The sequence below is a fragment of the Trichechus manatus genome, unplaced genomic scaffold (assembly GCF_000243295.1).
Source record: "Trichechus manatus latirostris isolate Lorelei unplaced genomic scaffold, TriManLat1.0 scaffold00011, whole genome shotgun sequence".
NCBI classification, from domain to species: domain Eukaryota; kingdom Metazoa; phylum Chordata; class Mammalia; order Sirenia; family Trichechidae; genus Trichechus; species Trichechus manatus.
The window spans coordinates 21,998,673-22,020,211 of record NW_004443947.1 but is presented as its reverse complement, the minus strand read 5'-3'; the positions used below and the strand labels follow the sequence as shown (position 1 = coordinate 22,020,211).

The 21,539-nt window shown below is 40.9% G+C and overlaps 2 protein-coding genes across 6 annotated transcripts in view; one reads left to right on the top strand and one right to left on the bottom strand.

The window, feature by feature from the left end:
* The window catches only part of TTC1 (tetratricopeptide repeat domain 1), a 48,261-nt gene extending 42,684 nt beyond the window's left edge, over nt 1–5,577 (top strand). For 2 of the 3 annotated variants that reach the window (XM_023726537.1, XM_023726538.1), the window contains exon 8: nt 4,911–5,044. In XM_023726537.1, the coding sequence (XP_023582305.1) occupies nt 4,911–5,044 (134 nt within the window). Of the gene's footprint in view, nt 1–4,910 lie in introns of all 3 variants that reach the window. The other variant, XM_004371246.2, reaches the window with a different exon arrangement.
* An 8,658-nt stretch (nt 5,578–14,235) lies between these two features.
* Nucleotides 14,236–21,539, bottom strand: part of PWWP2A (PWWP domain containing 2A) — a 34,624-nt gene continuing 27,320 nt past the window's right edge. Inside the window, exons 3-4 of one of the 3 annotated variants that reach the window (XM_004371244.2) lie at nt 19,251–19,370; nt 14,236–16,573 (exon numbers count right to left, since the gene is read on the bottom strand). In XM_004371244.2, coding sequence (XP_004371301.1) covers nt 16,560–16,573; nt 19,251–19,370 — 134 coding nt within the window. In that variant the 3' untranslated portion in view covers nt 14,236–16,559. Of the gene's footprint in view, nt 19,371–21,539 lie in introns of all 3 variants that reach the window. The other 2 variants (XM_004371245.2, XM_023726536.1) reach the window with 2 other exon arrangements.

Genomic DNA, 21,539 nt, shown 5'->3' with positions numbered 1-21,539 from the left:
TCTGCTTATAACCTGTCTGATATTTCCCTGCTTAAGATCTAAATTTTATTGCATGAATTATATTTAATGTATTGCAATCACCTAGGCTTAAAGGATGGGCCTGGGCATGTCTGGCCTTCCAACATCAGTATATCCAGAGAATGAGAACAGATTTCCAAAGTTTCACTCTGATATCAGAGTTGATCGAGAGAAGAGCATTAACCTAGACTGTCCAGAACCTTCTGGTCCTTGTTGAGTAGACTTAGACTCCAAAGAAAGCAGCTTCAAACTCAGAGTATTTCTGGAGCCTTCCCCAGTTCCCCCCCCGCCAAAAAAAAGGCTCGTTCCTCAATTTACATATTTAATTAAACTTGACATTACATTTGAGCATAAAATTTTAGAGGTACTCTTTCTTCAAAGAAGAGGGAAAACAGCATTTTCTCACCTATTCTAATAATGATATTGTACTTAGCCAAGAAAGTACTTGCATTTAGTGATGAGGCACTGCTGAGCTGGGTTTCATGATTTGGTGCAAACTGAATCTTGCTAGCCATTGTCAGTTCCAGATGGGATCAAAACTCCCATCTGTCTTTGAAAATTTGATAAGTGCAAGTTTCCTGTCTTCATGGCTTTGGGTTTTACCTGTATCATTCCCTTTTTTTGAAACATTCAAGCTGAATTTATTCCCTCAGTTGCTTCTGTCTGAAGTCAGCTCCCATCAGACTTAAGCAACTTAAGTTGCTTGGTAAGTAATGTCAGATTGTTGTTAAACGTCAATAGTGTGGACGTCTGACTCTCTTATTTCTTAATGACTGCAAGGATCATGAATAAAATATTAACTCTTAAGTGTGCCCAGCCCCAGCTAGCCTAGAAGGGAGAAATCACTCTCTACGTAGAATGTTCAGCCCCACAAAAGTTTTTTGGTATTCTTCCCTCACTGTTCCAGACAAGGTGACCATGAGTAATGTGCTTTGAGATCCTTGGAGGCTAGACACACTGAGCACAAATTAATACCACTTCCTTAGAATTTCTGAGCAAGCTTTTTGTAGTGAACTGCATGGCTTTTAGCGCTGGTTCCTGTGGGATTGATAGCTTCTGCTGGAGGACTAGCAGGTAAAGATAAGAAAACACCAAGCAGTGGTTCTCATCAGCACTTAAGGAAGTTATGTAGTTATCTAACAAAATGGGCTCTTACATAGTTCAGTATTCCTTGACTTGCTTTTTCTTTTCTGTCTGTGACTTGATTTCCTTTTTGTTGGAAAGAAGAGCTATGAACCTCCCTGCTCAGAAAGAAAATCCTAATGGGAATTTTTAATGGGTAGTACTATTTTTGCTCTTCCCTTCCTCACCTGTCACTTATAAATACCACCATTAGGACAGGAGAGGAGACCCAGGGTGGCCACAGTCCTTGTTAACCAGAGAAGAGGACCATGATAGCTTCAGATTTCAGAAGGTCAGCCACTAGAGTGTTTAATTTTGTCCCTTTCTTTAGGATGATGAGCCTCATAGCCATCATAGCCAGGTAAAAGAAAGCTTTAAAGGACTTAAGGGTCTGGTTGATGGTGTGGTGAGAGGGGTACAGGTGCCCTAAACATAGCACCCCAAGTGGCTCAGAGCTTTTTTTGATCAATTGGATGCCCTGTTATTTTTCTTTGTTCATATCTAGTGATTGTCCCATTTTCTTTTAAATAGTAGAACCCCTTCGTTTAAAAAAATCTTATGTGGAACCACATAATAGAAAAAAAGAAGTGGTATTTTATTTGTATAAATTTATTTTGTAAATTCAGATGTCTAGCATTTATAATCAGAATAATCAGGCAGGTTTGAAGAACATGAAAATCTAAATTTGGGGTTGGCAGGCCCAGTTTGTTTTGATTTCACAATGTTAAATATTTTGTTCACATAGAACATTTATCTAAATAGTGGGAAAAAAAAATCTAGAAGTAAAACTAATCAGATGTTTTTAGAATCCCTAAAGCTGCTCCACTCAACCGTCGGGTACCAAGGACAAATTCTTAGTGTATCTTCTGTATTCGAGAGCACCTCGAGACGTGTGGCTGTTTAACCTCATGGGGGAGGAGTGCCTTCCTCTGCTTTAGTGAATTGGTGTATGTTTTTGCTGTGTATATTCTCAACAACAAATTAAAAAAAGTAAATATATGTATATATATATGGACACACACACACATATATGTAAAAGGGTAAGAGGTGTATATGTGGGGGCCAGATGATGATGCTAACATAGGTCTCTGAGCAAGAGAATCAGCTTTGGTTAAAAATAGAAAAGAATGTGGGATAAAGACATTTGTCCTCATTTGCAAGTTGTTTTATCCTACATGCTTGGCCCAGCCAAGAAATCTTTCAAGCAAGTGGAATTGCTAAGAATCTGTATGTGTATATGTTTGTGGTACTTCCTGGATCTCTTGTCATCTCAGCTTGTCATCTGCTTCTTTCTCCAAAAGGTAGCATAGAATACTTGGGCTTCCTTTTTACTTTGTCTAAGAGGTGTTTACAGTTAGCTTTTATGGGTATATATGTGTGTGTGTGTGTGTGTGTATTTGGGTTTTTATTTGTTGTTGAGAATATACACAGCAAAAACATACACCAATTTAAGTTTCTACATGTACCATTCAGTGACATTGATTACATTCTTTGAGTTGTGCAACCATTCTCACCTTCCTTTTCTGAGTTGTTCCTCCCCAATTAACATAAACTCACTGCCCCCTCAGGTTCCTATCTGATCTGTTGAGTTGCTGTTGTCAGTTTGATCCCATATAGATAGGTCTTAAAAGAGCCTAATGCTCAAGGCGGACATTCTTTTACTAGTTAAGTTAAACTATTGTTTTGCTTTAACAAGATTTCAGAGGATATTTTTGGTTTAAGGTTTAAAGATTATCTTAGGGCAGTAGTTTCAGGGGTTCATCCAACCTCCATGGCTCCATAAAGTCTGGATTCCATGAGAATTTTAAATTCTGTTCTGTATTTTCCCCCTTTTACAGTTAGTTTTTTAGTATCAGGCTTCTGCTCAAGATTCCAGCCATCAACTGCAAAAGCAGGTTATCTTTGGCTCTCAAAGTATTGGTACCCAGATCTACTGAATCAGAAATTCTGGGGAGGGGCCAGCAATCTTGAGGTTTACCAAGCCCTCCAGGTATTTATGATGCACACTCAAGCTTAACAACCATTGTTTAGGGGTGTGGTTTATGAGTGGGAGGTGTGTGTAGAGGCGGCTCAGATGGGTAATTAAAGGGTAGGGGAGGGCACAGCCCGCAGTGGGGAGTAGAGTGGAGTTCAGCAGCTCTGCTGTGGCAGAAATCTCCTGGGCAGAAGCAGGTGTATCACTAAGCTTCCTCCTTCCTCCTTGTGCAGTAGAGAAAAACTAGAAAGCAGACATTTCAGAGTACATGCTGTTCAACTCACTCAGCTTCAGATCTCAGACAGCTCTCTGGCAAGCCATTCCAGCTTTCCTTTTGGCTAAATTGAAAATAACTTTATGAAAGAAGTGGTGTTTATTTGGACAAGTTTGCACTAGAGGACTAGAGTCAGCTGGCTACAGATCATCCCCACTTACTGAGTGTGTAGGGGATACCCAGCCTCTGGGTTCTGGAAGCTTTCCTGTTAATGCTGTCTCCTGGGATGGGTTGCCCTTCCCTCTGAACATGCAAGCTCCTGTGGGGCTAAATCTTGGACTGATACCAAGAGTTATCACCTTGAGTTATTAGGACAGGCCTTTAAACTTAAAAGTCATGCATCTTTAAGTTCTTTACCTGGGCTTTACTCTAAGCTGGGAGGCCTCAGAATGACCAAAGCTGCTAACCAGCAAGTACAGTGGGAAGGAACCTGTACATTTAATGATTAGGGATTTCTCTTCCCTTCCACCCTCATTCTCATCTCCATTGGAAACAGACCTGCAAGAAAGATTAAAATGGTTTAGAAAGGGATGTTTTCTAGAATGGTCCTAGTTTCAGCTATTCTATCTCATTGACTGTTAAACCCCTATAAACCACTGAAATGTCCTGGAAATTCCAAGTCTTGACATACAAACTCCATGCCCTCTTGGATCTAGAAACAGCATAAATATCCTTGGTTATACCATGTGTTTCAATTTTCGCTTTAGGAGTGAGATCACCCAAGTGATTAATAAGTAAAATCTGAAATGTGGGAAGAGGAGACTGAACTATCAAGGTTGATCAAAACCAAACCCGTTGCCATTGAGTCAATTCCAACTCATAGTGACCCTATAGGACAGAGGGTTTCCAAGGAACAGCTGGTGGATTTGAACTGCTGACCTTTTGGTTAGCAGCCAAGTTCTTAACCACTGCACCACCATTAAGGTTGATGGCACCGTGCAAATGAACAAAATCTCCGATTTCCCAAGAAATGATGAGTTTGGCGTAGAAGCCAAAGCTCTGCTTAGAAAAGCAGGAGGCTCTGACTTTGAATCCAGGCTGAGCCGCAATTTGCTGAATTGAATTAAATTCAGCAAGTGTCTGCCGCTGTTTTGTAGAGAACAGACTGTTGGGGAAACCTCTGCCCTTACTGCCAGGCAGATCAGGCTTGGTGGGGTACCTCCACCCCCACCAGGAGCAGCGATTGATTTCCCATCACTCATCCCAGAAGCCTGTGTTCTTTAGTAGTTCTGGTCAGTCTGGACAGGAGGCTTTGATCTCCTAGAGAGCAGCAGGGCTCCCTCACTTCTGATCTGTGCGAGCACCGGCTCCGGATGTGTGGTCTTGAAGCGACTGCACCACTGAGGGGGAGAGGGGCTGTGAACGCCCCTTAGAAGGCTTCATGTGTTTAAAAGCAGGCATTTATTTAACCATCGAGAGATACTTTATTTTGTAATCTGATGGCAGAGCAAGATCACTTGGGGTCTTCCTGCTTCTGTTCTTTCCCTGTATTCACTTGCCTTTTTTTCTTTTGTATTGCAGGTAAACTAAAAGATCTTGGGAACTTGGTTCTCCGACCTTTTGGACTCTCCACAGAAAATTTCCAGATCAAACAGGATTCCTCTACTGGCTCCTACTCCATCAATTTTGTTCAAAATCCAAATAATAACAGATAACAAGAGCTTTAAAAAGCTGGCTTGGAAATTGTGTGCTGCTTGTTGTTAGCAAGGGGAAAAGCCCTGCCAGTGTTTAACTCTTAAAAGCATCTTATCTAAAAGAACAGCTATCCAGTAGAGCCCAGTGCTGCCTTCTCCCTCTGGTTTTATGATCAGGGTGAAATGCACGTAAAGATGTAATGGGCCTAATTTTATTTCCATTTAAGGCAGTGTCTGTGCAGCTATTATTGCCCCTGGTTCTGGCTTCATGTCCTTTGTTTTGTCCAGGAGGAAGGCTGCTCAGCACGACTGAACTCCGTGAGCCACACACACACACACACACACACACAAAGCAGGTCACTAGTTGAAGCCCAGCAAGTCTCCCCCAAGCCAAGCACACCTGTTGGTGGGGAGACTGCCCAGATGTGATTGATGGGGTTCCCACCTGCTGTCCCCTCCCCCTGAATACACATCCCGTGCTGCCACAGCTGCCACTAGTGGCCTCCAGCATTCTCTGATTTCCTCTCGTGGTAATAAAGCTTTCTGTGACAGTCTGGGTTGTAAATTTTGTCTCCATAAAGACAGCTAAAGCAGAAGGCGTCTCAGGCTTTTGGAGTGCTGTTGATTTTAAGCTGTGTTATTGAATCTGAATTCCACAAATCTGCCCAGTATTGTAACTGCCACCTTAGAAGAGTTGACCATTCTGTCATGTACTGGAATTCCAAAACTACTTCACGAGCTGCCTTGCACCTCTCCAGGTTTGTGCAGATAATTAAGAAATCAGTGTTCCTGACCAAGTATCAGCCTTCATAGTTTCCACTTAAAATAGCTTCATTCGAATGAATGGTGATATGTGAACCCCAGAACAATACCATATTCTTTTAGACTGCATGAACCCAGAGGTTTCTAAGGTAGATTTTTTTTTTTTTCCCTAGTGATGAGTTGATGCTGATGAAAAGCTTTCAGTTCTGGTTTGAGTGTCAAATGCAGTGACATGTAAATTTCGTGTTAGAAATGAATTGCTTGTATAATTCTCTAAGTGACATGCAGTATTCATACCCTCAGTGTTAAGGGCTGTGCTGGTTCTCCAGATCTGTTCCTAAAAAACCCTTGGAGTACATTGGTAGATCAGAGAATGATACGCAGTCTGAACTCTTCGTGATTTGACAAATCTGTCTCCCAGACTGAAATGTAATTCTTCATGGAATTTGCAGGGGGAAAGGAGAGGGGAAACTGTGTGGTTATTTTGGTTTGCTGTATTTCTGATAAATAGGGCAACTAAATTTCCCGAAAAGGTGTATGTGAAAAATCACAGAAACCTTAGCTCAAAGCTATGTGGTCTAGCAGTCGTTGTTCAGTGTGGCCAGCATTAGGCTAGAACAGCACGGCTCAAACTTTTTGGACTTAGGACCCTATTACAGTCTTAAAAAAAATATTTTAAGCATTTTTAGGTGGGTTGTGCCGTGATATTTATCCTATTCAAAATTAAAACAAGCTTAAAATATTTTAATTCATTTAAAAATAACATATTACATGTTATAAATAACAGTTTTATGAAAAAAATCACCACCACCCCAAAAAAAGAATGGTATTGTTTTACATTTTTGTCAGTCTCTTTAATGTGTGCCTTGGTAGAAGACAAGATTCTCATAACGGCTTCTTTGCTCAGTTTGTCACATTATCACGTGTCATGCAGCCTCTGGAAAACTCCACTGCACACTCATGACAGAATGGGTAAAAACAAAGGTGGATAACCTCTTCGTATTATTATGAAAATAGTTTTGACCTCATGGTCATGTGAAGGGGCCTTAGGAACCCTTAGAGTACACGGCACAGGCTGTGTTTTGAGAACCGCTTTGTTGGGTTATGGCCTGAGATCCCTGAAGGATTGTCTGTGCCTCCAAGTAATAACAGAAATAGACTTATTCGCCTAGAAAAAGCCTTCATTAAGGTCTTTGAGAGAAGATGCCTGAGACCCTCACTGCTGAGCAGGGTATAAAGATTCTGCTTCTCGCCCCTCTCCCCCATCTTTACACCAGAGTCTTACAGGGTGTCACACAGGCCGGCACTGAATGCTTCTAGTGAGTGAGTGGACCAAGCAGTGCGTCTGTCTCAGTGGGTGTGGGTTTGCTTACGCCAAGGTGCTTTTATGGAGCGCTGCTACTTCCCTGCTTACAAAATCTGGAAGAAAAGATAGCTTAAACCTTTTGAAAATGTCTGACAGTAGAGAAATCCTGAAAAGGTTCAAAAGTAGAAAGTGTGTGTTAGGGAGGAAGGCAGCCTGTATTTGCCTACGGCTGCCGAGATGTACGATTTTAAAGTTCTTTGATGCCTTCCCCCCCACCAAAAAAAAGACCAGAATTTACTTTTAAGATAATCATACTGTGACAATGTATTTCTTATTCCAGCAATATTGTAGTGGATCAAAACAATTTTGAATCTCCTTCCAGAATTGCCTTCAAGACTCAGACACAGTCTTTACAATAGTGCAGTCTGTTGTTTCCCTGTCTGCCTCCATGACTAGACCATGAGGTCCTAGGAGGTATATTCTTAGTAGCCCCACCACCTACCACTCTACTAGAAATTTAGTAAGTTGTTATTAAAAGACATTCCACAAGAGGTGGTCTCAACGTGAACAACCATCACTACCCAAAAGTTATCTTTTCTGTGATCTTTATTTACTAATCCTTATTATCTCAAGATAAGTAGAAACTAATCATCTTTCTCATAAAGTTTAACACCCAGCCAGCGATTCAAATGACGGCTTAGAAGGTTTAAGTGCTGTTTTTCACATTGCAAAGAATATGGTGAGAGGCGGCGACAGACATCAGCTTGGTCTCACCTAATCAAGGCCACTAATTGATTTGTGACTTCCTGAGTATTGCCCAGAATGGCCTCAACACTATGGTTCCAGGTAGGCTTTCTGCAGAGGCCTTAATGAAGGTAGCCTCACTCAGAGAAGTGTGCAGTTCTGGCAGATTTGCAGGGCTCAGTGAGGGTTTTGCAACAGTGAATCCAGTAATTATACTATAAAGCTAAAAAAGAGCATTTTGTAAGAGGGTCCGTTTTAGCTGCTCGGGCCACCTTGCGCAGCCATGCTTTAAGTTTTCATTTCTGCAACTTTGATATTTGCAAGGATTTGTGTTGAGACTTCAAAAAATCCCCAAATTGTCTTCCAGTTTTAGTCTCCACACCTTCTCCCAGATGACATTTCCACTGGATCTTGTGTTGTCTGTGTTCTCACCCTGTACCTCAGCCCCCTCTCCAGCTTTCACTTGAGCACTTTCCCACTGGCTGGAACCAACTTCTGCAGCAGAAGGCTCCCAGGAGCTTGGGACTATTATTACAACAGACTCACACTTGCAGTTTTTTGCTGGGTAGAGTATACTCTGGACTAGTTCAGTACATACACAGCATGGATCTGAGCTAAGGTTAAATTCACCTTCTATTCTTAAACTCCAACCTCCTTTCTAAGAACTCTGACTTTACAGGTATGCTTCCCTTCTACCACAAACACTACAGCTGTTTTTGTTTTTTGCCTTTTATTCCTTGCCCCACTCCCCAGAGAATGCCATGTTTTCTCATTTTACAAGTTACTGAGCTTCTAAGGAATAGAGAACACCATGTTGCAATGTAGAGGGTGGGGAGTGGCTGAGCCTACTCACCAATGACCTTAACGAACATCACAGCACTGGGCCTACAATTTAGCTTCACAAAATGACAAGACCTCAGACGCTGGACCTTCAGAACTGCCGAGGTAGAGTCTAAGGCATGAATGTTGCTTAGTCCACGAATGGCAAGCATAGCAGTTCCTACAAAATTTTGTGGAGTTGAAGGTAAGAGACTGCTTTAGGAAATGCTGCTTGGCCAGTGATTATTCCTGGTGCTCCTTGAACTTCTGAGCTGGCCTCTTAAGATTTCTGCTGAGTAACATTTTCCACAGCTCTCAACCTAGAACCCGGACTTATTTAGGAAGACCAGAAACAGGGACTTTATGGAGGCATTTTACTCTCTGAGGAGTCCCTGGGTGGCGCAAACTCTCAGTTACTAACCAAAAGGTTGGCAGTTCAAACCCACTCAGAGGAGCCTCAGAAAAAAGACCTGGTGATCTGCTTCTGAAAGGTCACAGCCTTGAAAACCCTACGGAGCAGTTCTACTCTGTCACACATGGGGTCGCCATGACTCAATCAACTCAATGGCAACTGATTTGGTTTGGGTTTTCTTATGGTCAGAGTGACTGTCGTGCGATGAAGAGCTGGCAGCAGGTGTTAAGTGTAAACCTCTTTGGAAGGTGTATTTGTGAGGAATGTCAGTAAGCAAACCTGCAAATCCTGACTTTTACAACCAGCTTAGCAAAGCTCGGAATGTCTAAGGGGAAGGCTATGATAGGAGACCAAAGAGGAGGGCTATTGCGGTAGCTGTGTAAGCCAACGGCTGCTTTAATCTCCTTGAAAAAGATGTTCAAAGGGAAAAATACAATTGCCCTCCAAGACTAAAGTGCAAATCTGAGACACCACATAGGACAGGGAAAATCTGTGATTTAAACTGATCCTTGTGAGCTCTGTATGCTTTCCCTTAAGCTCGCCCTCAGCATAGAGAGCTGCTGGAGCTTCGTCCGGCTGCCCCTATTCAGATGCAGCCATGTGAACCTTCAGCCTGTGGTCCTGCCAGATCCTGCTCCATGTTCCTTCTGTTGTTTTCTTTGATCACTCCTCACTTCCTCTCTCCTGCCTTTTCCCTCTCTACCCTCATCCCTCCTTTGTTTCTTAAGGCATTGAACTCTTCCTCTAATATTCATCTGTGTACATTGTGTACTTGAGACACACCCACAGAACCCTAGTAAAAGCTCTCGAAAGGACCAGACTTCCTTGAAGTAATTTGGTAGATGTTTGTGATCATTTTCAGCCTGCCACCTCTGCACTTGCATAAAAATGAGCTTCATCGCTCCGTCAGCTGGATTTCCTTTAAAAAAGGAAAGATGTGCACATTCCACCCAAGTGGCTAGAAAATCTGTCCCTTCAGAGAACTTCACAGTTAAAAGCTGTACAGGGAAAGGCGATCGATCATTTGCAACACGTCTGCTGTGTGTGAGCTGCCGTGAGCCCATGCTGACAGAGTCGGTTCCCTGCTACCAGCCCCCCAAAGGCAGGACTGCCACAACCTGAGCACACTGGGACTGCTTAAAACTCTGCAACGGGCAAAGAAACTGATAAAATTGTTTTACAAAAACTAGTGATGATACCCTCCATTTTTATATTGAAAGCATCAAAAATTTCCTAGCCACGAGTTGTTAATTGGTCTATTTCTATAAATGTTTGTAATAGTCTATACTAACAAATTTTAATTTTCCAGCCCCCTGAGGTTTGCATGGGAGCCTTGATAACACAGTGGTTAAGTGCTCGGCTGCTAACCGAAAGGTCAGCTGTTCGAACCCACCAGCTGCTCTACGGGAGAAAGATACAGCAGTCTGCTTCTGTAAAGATTTACGGCCTTGGAAAACCCATGGGGGAGTTCTACTCTGTCCTACAGGTTTGCTAAGAGTCGGAATTGACTAGACGGCAGAGGGTTTGGTTTTTGGTTTTGAGGTTTGCAAGCTAGGTATAAGCTCCATCATACCAAAGTTCATCAGCCAGAGCTAGAAATATGACTCCCTACCTTGATTTGCCTTTCATTAAAGGAGAAACTTTGGAAGTTCATATTTCCCCCTTAGCTAAAGCACAGCAGTAACTGCTGTCCACCGAGATTAGCCCGAAGCTGTTTGTTGGCAGTGATCCCATGTCAGCTAGTCTTTGGGCCTGTCACTTCCAGCTGCTCCTTCTGGCTTACTCAAATAGCCAACCGGGATTGGAACTCCTCTCAGGCAAGGGGGCTCAAGCCATCCGTCACTGACAGACGTGAAGGGAACCCACCAGAAGCTATTCAGAAAACCCTTAGTTCCACATGGGAAGAGCTGGATCTGAAGATACTGGAGTCTGACTGTCCCTCTGCGGGGTGCCGGGCCAGATGGATGTCCACAGCAGACATCGGCGTCCAGGTGCCCTCCCACTCCGAAAACAAAGGCAGAAACCACAGACCTACAACTCGTCAAGCAAATTAAAGACAAGAAGTCCTCACAAAGGCCAGGGGTGGGAAGTAAGGGGACGAGCGAGGTGGGGAGGATAGCAGTTAAGCTTCAAAGCCTGGAGGCTTTAATAGGGTCTGTCTGGTACTTGACTGTTGTGTAGGGTTGGTTTGATCGTCCCCAAACAGAATAGGCTGTTTACAGCTTTGCCTCATGAAGTTAACTGGAAGAAAAGGTCTGATAGTTTCCTAGGGCTTCGTGACACAGATGGATTCTAGCACTGGTGAAGCTGGCATCAGGGGCTGGGGGTTATAGTTTAAGCTTGTGCTGCAAAACTTTTCCAGCCTAGCCCACTTTCTACAGGTGTTACAGAAGCCGCATTTAAACATGTGAAGGCCCACAGCCATCACTATCTTCTGTAAGGTTGCTTGTGTGCAACTGAAGCCCCTAGCCATGTTTTTCTAGGGCAGTGACATGTCAGCCCCCCTTTTTACCTCAAGATACTTCACATTGCTGATATTTAACAAAACAGTTGCTGTCATGGAGACCTCATGTGTGTCAGAGTAGAACTGTGCTCCCAGAGGATTTTTCAATGGCTGATTTTTCTGTAGATTGCCAGGCCTTTCTTCTGAGAAGCCCCTGGGTGGACTCAAACCACTAACTTTTTGGTTAGCTACCAAGCACATTTATCATTTGCACCATTCAGGGATTCCATTTGCTGATATAGTTCGCCTTATTTAAAGGATCACACAAGTTTTGAACTGTCTACTCAGGATCCACAGGAGTGAGTCACTGAGTTTAGACAGAATTCAGAAACATTAGGTTAGGGAATATTTCACTCAATTCAGGGGAAAAAAAAATCTCCTGAAGTCTCCCCAGTGTTTTTGGCCTTGGCTGAGTAGGAAGTGAAGAGCTTGTAGAGTGAGAATACACTGATTTTCCACACCCCAATTCAGCCTGAGGTGATTTTTCTGTCAGGAAATTCAGGTGTCCTGTATTTGTATAAAACAGGACTTAGAACTGGTTGTTCCAGTATGAACCCCTGCTGAGAATCTGCATTTCCACCCCCAGATATACTAAACCAGAATCTACAGTTTAACAAGATCCCCAGGTGATTCTTATGTATAATAAATTTTGGGAAGCACTGCTCTACTAGTGGTTCTCAGAATTGGTCCCTAACCAGCAGCATTAGCATCACCTGGGAACTTATTAGAAATGCAAATTCTCAGCAGGGGCTTGAACCAGAATGAACTGGTTTGAAGTCCTGGTATAAAAACATCTTCCTTTTACTATCACCAACTCAACTTTGTCCTTCCATTAGAAGGTTGCTTCTACAAACTTGCCTCACAAGAGAACAATGAAAGGGTTAAACCTTGAAGTACAGTATTCTTAACTCTTTAAGTACAATAACCTAGTCACTTATTTTTGCCTCTGGCACAGAGTTCCTGAGTCCTATTCTTATCCCAAGTTCATTATTACCTTCTTGATACCATAGCGAAGGAGGAGTTGTTTTGTTAAGGCCATGAACTTTCATTCTGAACAAGTGAAGATTTAGTAGGACACTTTCATCTCTAGAGAAAAGTGTGCCTCAAAAACACCTACAGCATGCTTTATTCAAAGCACTGAGGGAAGAATAATTACTTGAAAGAGGGAAAATGAGATGTCAAGTATAAAAGCAGCAAAACAGTTTAACTTACTTAAGGGGAGTATTTGCAGTGATAAAGCCAGGGAGGAGCTAACTGGGACAGTCCATACAGGGGCTTACCAGATCATCTATAGTGAACAATTTCACATTTTTTCACCATATCAGAGACTCTGCTTCTAGGTATGGCTGGCATCTGTCTTTCTCCCAACCCCACAGCACCTTCCTACAGAGTCAAAGTGTTTCTTCAAATTTACAATTGCTGACAGGAGCAGACGACTCAGTAAACAAGGAAAGCACAGGCTTACTTGTGCTTACTTATTAATCTGTAGTGAACAATTTCACATGGGTTTCACATCTCTGATATGAAACTGTTCACTACAGATTATCTGGTAAGCTTAGTAAGCACTGTACTTACCTTGCCTACTGGATAATCTGCGGAGTCCACACGACTCCAGAGTACGAAATCCGAATTTACACTTCACTTAGCGGAAGGCCAGCATCGAAAAGATCTTAAGTTGCACCCATGTGAATCACCACCCATTCCCTGTATTTTCTATAAATACACCAACACAGGTATGCAGCGTGATCAGGAATGGCCACATGGAGGCTTTTCACATGGCTTTTACCTTGCCTGGTTATTTCCATTTCATTTAACAGAAAACTTGAGAAGAAATGATACTGACATAGCCAGATTCCAGTGGCCTCCTTCTTATACTCCTTTAGATAAACTGAAATGGAAGAATGTTTAAGATTAATGACTCCATGTATGTTCTGGAATTAACACGCAGCCTTCTGAAGGATTGCTTTACTGAAATGGAAACAAAAAAAGTACACTGACCTAAGTTTCCTGAAAAGTCCCAACATTCTGGTAGATTTAGGAGGCTGGTTTTGCCTGACGGCTGAGTCGTCCTGGTTCTTGGTTCAAACACCTGCTCTCACGTTGGGCACGCTCAACTTTTAGAGAAACAACCATCTACCTGCAAGGCAGGACTGCCTCAAAACAAACCAAAAAACCTACAAAAATAAGTATTTGTTTAATTACATCCAACTCTGAGAGTTAGATCATTTGTTTCCATAAGAAAACAAGTAACTTCCATCAGAGAACAGTGAGTATTTGTACTCAGGGTCCTGATTAAACTTCTTCAACCCTTCACCCTTCCTCTCTCCTTGGTCATAAGGAGGTTCCATGAAATCTAGTGACTAAACCTTACAGACTGTTCTCCCTAGAAAGCATCAAATTCAAAATAGCTCCCTCAAGTACAGCTAGTGGTTGAATTTTAATAGTTAAATAAATAATAATCTTTAAAAACTAACTCCTAAAAAGGAAGACCCTCAACGAGATGGATCGACACAGTGGCTGCAGCAATGGGCTCAAGCGTAGCAATGATTGTGAGGATGGCAACCCGGCAGTGTTTCGTTCTGTTGTACATGGGGTCGCTGTGAGTCGGAAATGACTCGACAGCACCTAACAACAACAACAAAAAGTAAACGAAGTTTTTAAATAACTAAATTTTTAAAAAATCAAAACTTTATTGGATAAATGTTACACAACATTCTTTAACATTTTACTCTGAGCATACTTAAAATGAGAAACAATTTTTGTCATTCAAGTCTACAAAATGAAATAGGCTTGTGAAGATTTGAAATACAGACAAAAGGTAGCATGAGGCAAAGCTTAAATATTAAGCAAACTAAAGCAATGAAAGTGAAATAGCAACACGATATGTCAACATTTTAAATACCCGCGGGTTTAATTTTTAAAAAAATGAAAATCTGGTTTGTAATAAAATACCTTTGAGAATTTGTCATGAGAAAAAAATATTTAGATACTATGACCTGATCGCTCCCAATTCTTCTGCCTTTATGTTGTTATTTCTTGGTCATTTTCCATTGTTCTACACAAATAAAGAATTCTAAAGCTTAATTAAAAATCCTGATTATACAATCCAAGTGAAATCCCACCACGGCTTGGGAGTTATCTGGCTCTGAAGTGAGCCTGAAAGGACTGCTAGTGTCAGAGCTGAAACAGCAAGACCGTGCGGAGCCACAGCCTGCAGGTCACACAGCCACAGCCACCGCGGTGCATGCAATCTTTGCAACTCCCTGCTGCTACAGTTCCTGAGCTGACTTTTTCAGATTTGCTAAAACGTGTAGTAACTTCATGATAAGGAATTTTCCAAATAGACAATTTGAGAATGCAGTCAAAAAAATGTAATTACTTGCAGTATAGTTGGGATTTGCATTATGCTCATCAGAAGGAAGACTGCCTACACCTTTTCTCCTTGAGTTGTAAAACAAATCTTAGTCAGGTACATTAAATGTTCTAAAACTCTCACCCAGAACCTTTTGTAAATCCTGAGTGTGGGATTATTAGGTAATTCCAAAACTACACAGCATTATGGAAAGCTTGAAAAACTTGAGCCAAATGCTCAGTTATGTTGCTTCAAATGAACTTGTGGGTTTTTTTTTTTAATTTTTTGGTATTTTTTCCTTTTTTGTAATAAGTAATCAATATGGACTATCTTTCTGGTTTTCAAAAATAAATCAGTATTGCCACTAAAAAACTTCAGTTTTTTAATTATTATTATTAAAAGTACAACACCATCAAATATAAAAATGCCTTAGAAATGTAGTACGAACAGGTCCATCTCGTTTTCTCATTAATGTTTTCTCCATTCATTAAAAAGAAAAATTAAAGTATTTCATAATATGTATTTACCAAAGACAAAAAAAATTATGGTTTCTATTAATAAGAATTCATGCTCCATGCATGAAAAGCTTGATGCTATCTTTATGGGTCTGTTCCTGCCGCTTATCCCCAGGGTCAAGTCTGACCTGACACCTTGGAGAATTTCTTGCACTTAGCCAGAAGGAGGGTTTCTCTGTGGAGAGAGGTCCATGTCAAAATTCAGGTGTTGCCATCTTTTCTGAACTAGGTCAAATTGGTAAGGATAGGGAGAATAATAAAAGCCTTCCCAGCTCAGTAGAAGTTAAGAACTAGCTCTTGGAGTGTGCATTTTCACTCCAAGGACAAGATAGGCCTATCCATTTTGAGTCAGAAGTTGAAAGACAAGAATGTAGGTATGAAAATGTGCACAAAATGTTAAATACTAGTGGCAAATAAATACATTTTAATATGTCCTAACAAGCAACGTATATTCAAGATAATACAGCCCTGCTTTATTAAAGAAAGAAAAGATCCAAATTTTCTCTGCGGGTTTGGGTGGGGGCACTTTGCCATCCTTTTAGTAGGATGTTAACCTAGTCTGTTGTTTCTGCTGGCACCCTGAAGGAAACATGGGCCTCAGCATACATGACTATTGCTATTTCATAGAAGAGCCATTTTAGAAATACCTTTGCTCATATCTGAACTAACTAACAGATACCTCAGAAAAAGTACAAAGTTTAAGTATGAAAAATAATTTAACATTTCGGCCACCATCCCATGCCTTTTAGGCCTGTCCAAACTGTACTGATAAGAACTTCACATTCAAAAGAAGTTTCTGTCAGTGATTCTTCATACATAAAATTCAAGTGAGTTCCTGTATGTGTATTTCACATCACTTTTCACCTTATGCGTAATTTATTGCAATAGTTTTGTTGTTGTTTTTTTCTTCTTTTATAAAATATTCCTCTAATACCTTTTCTTCGGTTTAATACAGCAAAATTCGCAAGTGCCCCTTTATATAGACTGTGTTGGTTTTAACCACTGCCCTTAACATTTACTTCTTAGTGCAGCTTTAAAAATGTGAGTGTCCAATTTCATTCAGTCCTGATGCTCTGTTGTTCTCTGTTTCACTGTGGTACAGGTCCATGAAACCAGCGGTCTGCTAATGTCTTTGTGCTGAAATATAGTAAAGAAAAGGAAGAAAATGGAGTTAAGCACAAGTAATTGTATGAGAAAAATGAAGTTCTCATCATTTCAGTTCAGCCTAAAATAGACTGTGGGATTACATCTAATTTTTTTTATTAAAATCAGCTAAACTTGACCAGTGTTTGTGCAGAGAACAACTTACTGCCACTGGATACCAACAAAAGCATCTGTGTTATTTCTGAAGGATATCTGGCCAAATTCCAAAGCAAGTGAGATGACTGTCATCTCCACATAGTCAACCTATACTTGAGAATATGCTGAAAAAGACTTGTGTGTGAATATCTGTCTAATAAAAGGGGAATTTTAACTTCATATTTGACATTGCCATTTCACAGGTAAGATACGAAACTTTCAGAGTCGGCTGAGCCACTGCAGACTGTTGTGAGGCACCAGCAGCCTTCCTCCCGCACAGGCAAGGCCTGCAGTCTTAAGAAGACAGTGTATACACAGAACCAGGCTATGTAAACATCACCTGCAGATCACACTGCCTACATATGTGCAAAGAGCCAAAAAGAGGGCTGTGGAGGGTACTTCACTAGACCCAGCACCCTGGTAGGCACCAAGACACCATTCTGCTAATATAATACAACATATGTACACTGGTTAGACTGACCACAGTGTCCCCCGTTACACCAGCAAACCTGATTACCAGCAGAGGCACCCTGCACCGGACTGCCAACAAAAAGAGGAGCAAGCCATTTATAAAGGGCAAGGCTTATAAAAAGTACTGCAAAGTAACACAACCGAATGCCCAATGTTACCGACCCCCCTTAATACCGCAAAGTAGTGAGAACACCCGCAAAAAACCTGCAGTCCCTGGTTGTGCCTCTCCAACCTGGGAGCCTGAGTACCAATAAGAGTCTGAATTCCAAAAGAGGTGATCCGTGGAAAGAAAGATGATTTTTTTGGGTCAAATGTATTTGTATTTGGAAAAATAACAGACGAAACAAACACACAATGCAAAAGAAAACCACCCCCATTCTAGCCAATATCTGATGTCCAAACGTTTTAAAGCAGGTGTTTTTCCCATCATTTGGTAGAACTGTTGCTTTCACGTTAGCTTGCCCCGGTGTTGCCATGCTTCACTTGTTTACTGAATCAAGGCCCATAAAATAAAATCACAGGGCATTCTATCATGTTTTTTCTCAAGCAATAAAAAATTACTTCTGGCCATAAATACTGCACACATCAGAATGGGAGGTGAATACAGTCCTTGCTTCTGAAGAAAGAGAATGATTAGTACTAACTTTGTTTTAAAATTCATCGACATTGAAGTAAGACAAGTTTTAACTTTCTAAAACTAAGATATTGTGCAAATATGATTCTCATACTAATAGATTTTGACTCGCACAGAACTCGGTATCTGCCAAGCTGCAGAAGCAAATATTCCCATTTTATAAACTGAAAGAAAAAAAAAAACATAAGCAGCCAATCCCATGTACAGTTCCATTTCCTCCTACTTATGACTTGATATTTGGCTTCAACCTTAGTGAGGCCTTTTCATGTTCAGTTGAAGACATGGAAGCAGGAAAGCAAAGATTCAAGCAGATCTTACAATTCCTATGAGAGTCACAGAAATCTATGTTATTCCCTTAAGAGATCACCTTAAGGGAGCCATCACCCCTACACAGCATAAATATCCCAGCCTCCATCTCTGAACCAAAAATGTGCTGTTCTGACCCAGCTTGCAAATTGTAGCTCACATGCAACCATACAGCCCAATTACAGCTCTTCGCTAGCTGTGCAAACACCAGAAGGTTAACTAGCCTTAATCCAAGGAAGCAATAAAAGAACATATATGAGCTCAAAAGCAGCACAACATAAAAATCCCTAACCCTTTTGTACCGTACAAGCCCAGAACAAGCCTTGAGGCATTATCAAGGACTCTTTAATAAATGTGCTTAAAGAAATAGACTACAACTCCATTTCAGCATTATCTTTTGCCACCCACTGAGTTTTGACTAGTTTTATGTAAATGACAATGGTCACTAAAAATATACAGGGAAACCTGTGAGAGCCAGAACTAGATGGGACTGCCTTGTTTTTCCAGGTCTCACACATTTTCATGCCTTTGACGGGATGCAGTCTTAACCATTTTTCTATTGCTGTTTTTAGTGGAAAATATTTGAGTTTTCCTTCTGACAGGTTTCCTCCTTACACAGGTTCTGGCTTTCACAGGTTTTACTGTATATATTTATATATATACGTATGTATACACATACATATATATGTGCCTATATATACAGTAAGAAGTAACGACTATATGTAGAAATACTGAATAAAAGTGACAAAGATTGAGATAGTGAAAAGATAAATCCAGTATTTGCCTTTAAATTGAGACTTAGTTGCTATCTGACATAATTACACTATGTAATACCCAACTTATACCAACCTAGGAGAAATGAGTCTCAATTCATGAAAGCTCACGAGGCTCTACATTTTTAGCATGGCAGGTAATATCAATTGAAAGTTATTGTGACTCATTAAAACTATCACCTACATGAGGTACATCCAGCTCCCCAGGTCAATGAAAAATAAGGAAAAGGAACTAATGAAGTTTTTAATTCTCGCCTAATCTACTTCAGGAATGACCAAGTGATGACATGACGCCCTCTTCACTTTGTGGCAGGGCTCAGAACAGACAGACCTGCCCGTTTCACTGTTAACTTCAATGCTCCCAATCTGAATCCACAGTGGTCTGTCAGACACTGTAAGGGAGCAGCAGGACTCGTCACTGTCTGATGTAATAGCTGCCGTTTGTTGAGACCTATGGTAGAAAAAACCAAGTTAACAAAAATAAGAGCAGTCATTCGAGTTCTTTTTAATCCATTTTACCAAAAAATAATTTAAAAATAAGACCAAAATTCAGTTGAATTTTCACAGGGAATTTATACTGGAACACTTCCCGGCTTCACAGAATGTGAAGCTTTGGTACTAAAGGAAAACATACTTGAGAGGCGTGTCCACACACCAGCCTTGGCCAGGAGAGGGCGCTCTCCGGCCCAAGTCGGCTCAGCAGCAGAATGCCGTCTGGCACACCAATATGCTGCCCTCCAAGCAAACTTATAAAAGAAAGGGAAATGCTAATTCACATTTAATGTTTCCTTAAAAAAAAATTTTTTTTAGTAGCCTAACACAACTAACTACAGGTGAGGTAAAGTGTGGTGAGTAGTCTTCGTCTTCTCAGTCCTCAACAAGGGCTGGAGTGCTCCTCCCTAGCTACACTGCATTATTAAGGAGCTTTGAGAATGAAGAAAACTGCCTGAAGCTTTTCTCCTTTAATCCCAATGACCACCAACCTATGTATATTCTTCAAAACCTCAGCTTCTTACTGTGTGAGGTAACACCTGCTTGAAATAACAGTTAAGACAAGACAAGCTTTCTCACTTAGGCTTTCAGAACGGAGACTTCCAATACTGAGCGTCATTCAAATGATTAGAATTAAGCCTTATTTTTAAACATATTTGCTCGTATGCTTACTTCCCTAGTTTAACTGTAAATAAGAAACAACCCATCCATGACATAAGTATAGTCAGTCTGGGGATCATTGATTTAGATAATGTTCAGTACTTACAGTAATTATTTTTAAATGCTAATAAATTAGAAGTATATTAATCAATTTTCTTTAAAAAGGGTTCTTCTGATATAGAAAAGGAAAAAATTTATATACCTGATCTATAAACATAATTACTTCTAAATTTTAACTCAGAGGAAACCAATTCTTTTTAATGAGATTAAATAATGAGGTTATTTATCCTTTTGTTGATAGGAAAACTTAAATATCCTATTAACTATAACCCAAGAAATAATCAAACAAGAAAAAGGGAATCTGAATACACTAATTTGTCTTTTGAGCCTCTCCCTCCAAAAGTAAAAATTAAGTTTCAACAATCATTCTAAAGAATTTCCTTTTCAATTAGGCAAGAGGAGTCAAGAAGATGCATCAAATAAACCCTGTGCCCTATTTACACCCACAAACTCAATGAAAAATATTAACATGCCACTCCCAAGTCCCACGGCCTGAACTGTGAGTCTTTGGGACTAACATTAAGATGCGTTTCCCCTCAATGCATTTAGGGCCTCAGGATTTTCTTGGGAAATTTACCAATTGTACAGGATACAGTACAGGGAGCCCTGGCCTGTATCCAAAAAAAAACCCTTGCCGTTGAGTTGATTCAGACTCACAGCAACCCTATAGGACAGAGCAGAACTGCCCCCATAGAGTTTCCAAGGAGTGGCTGGTGGATTGGAACCTTCTGGAAAGAAGCCATATGGCTCCGGGAGCCCTGGCTGACACAATAAACGGAGGGACACCCCACGAAAAGGCACCGATTTTGTTGGAAATGACTTATTTTGTCCTTTAAGAGAAAGCTGAAACCCAACAATGAATGGCAACTATTCCTGGGAGGCAGCAGAAATATAAAGGGGCAAATAGAACAGGGTAAGTACACATTCCACCTCCCTTTTGTTGTTGCTGCTGTTAGGTGCCGTCGAGTTGGTTCCGACTCATGGAGACCCTGTGAACAACAGAATGAAAACACTGCCCAGTCGTGTGCTATCTGTTGCTATGTTTGAGCCCATTGTTAAGCCACTGTGTTAATCTATCTCGTTGAGGGTCTTCCTCTTTTCCCCTGACTCTCTACTCTACCAAGCATATCCCTTTCAGAGTATGTGAAAGAAGGAAGGTCACACACTTAGAGCAAAGGCCGGAAGTAAAGACTACAAATTGAAGATTATACACAAGAACTCATCTGGCTGAACACTAAATATTTTCTTTTAGTACAATACGGTATGATGCAACATGAACATTAAAAGCATAAATAGTACCTTGTTTCACAATCAGACATTCTAGTTTTCTAGACTTAGTGCTATTTTTCTAACTAGTCATTTTTCTAGAGTTTTAAACAAATAGCACATGGTTCTTCCCAGCATACCA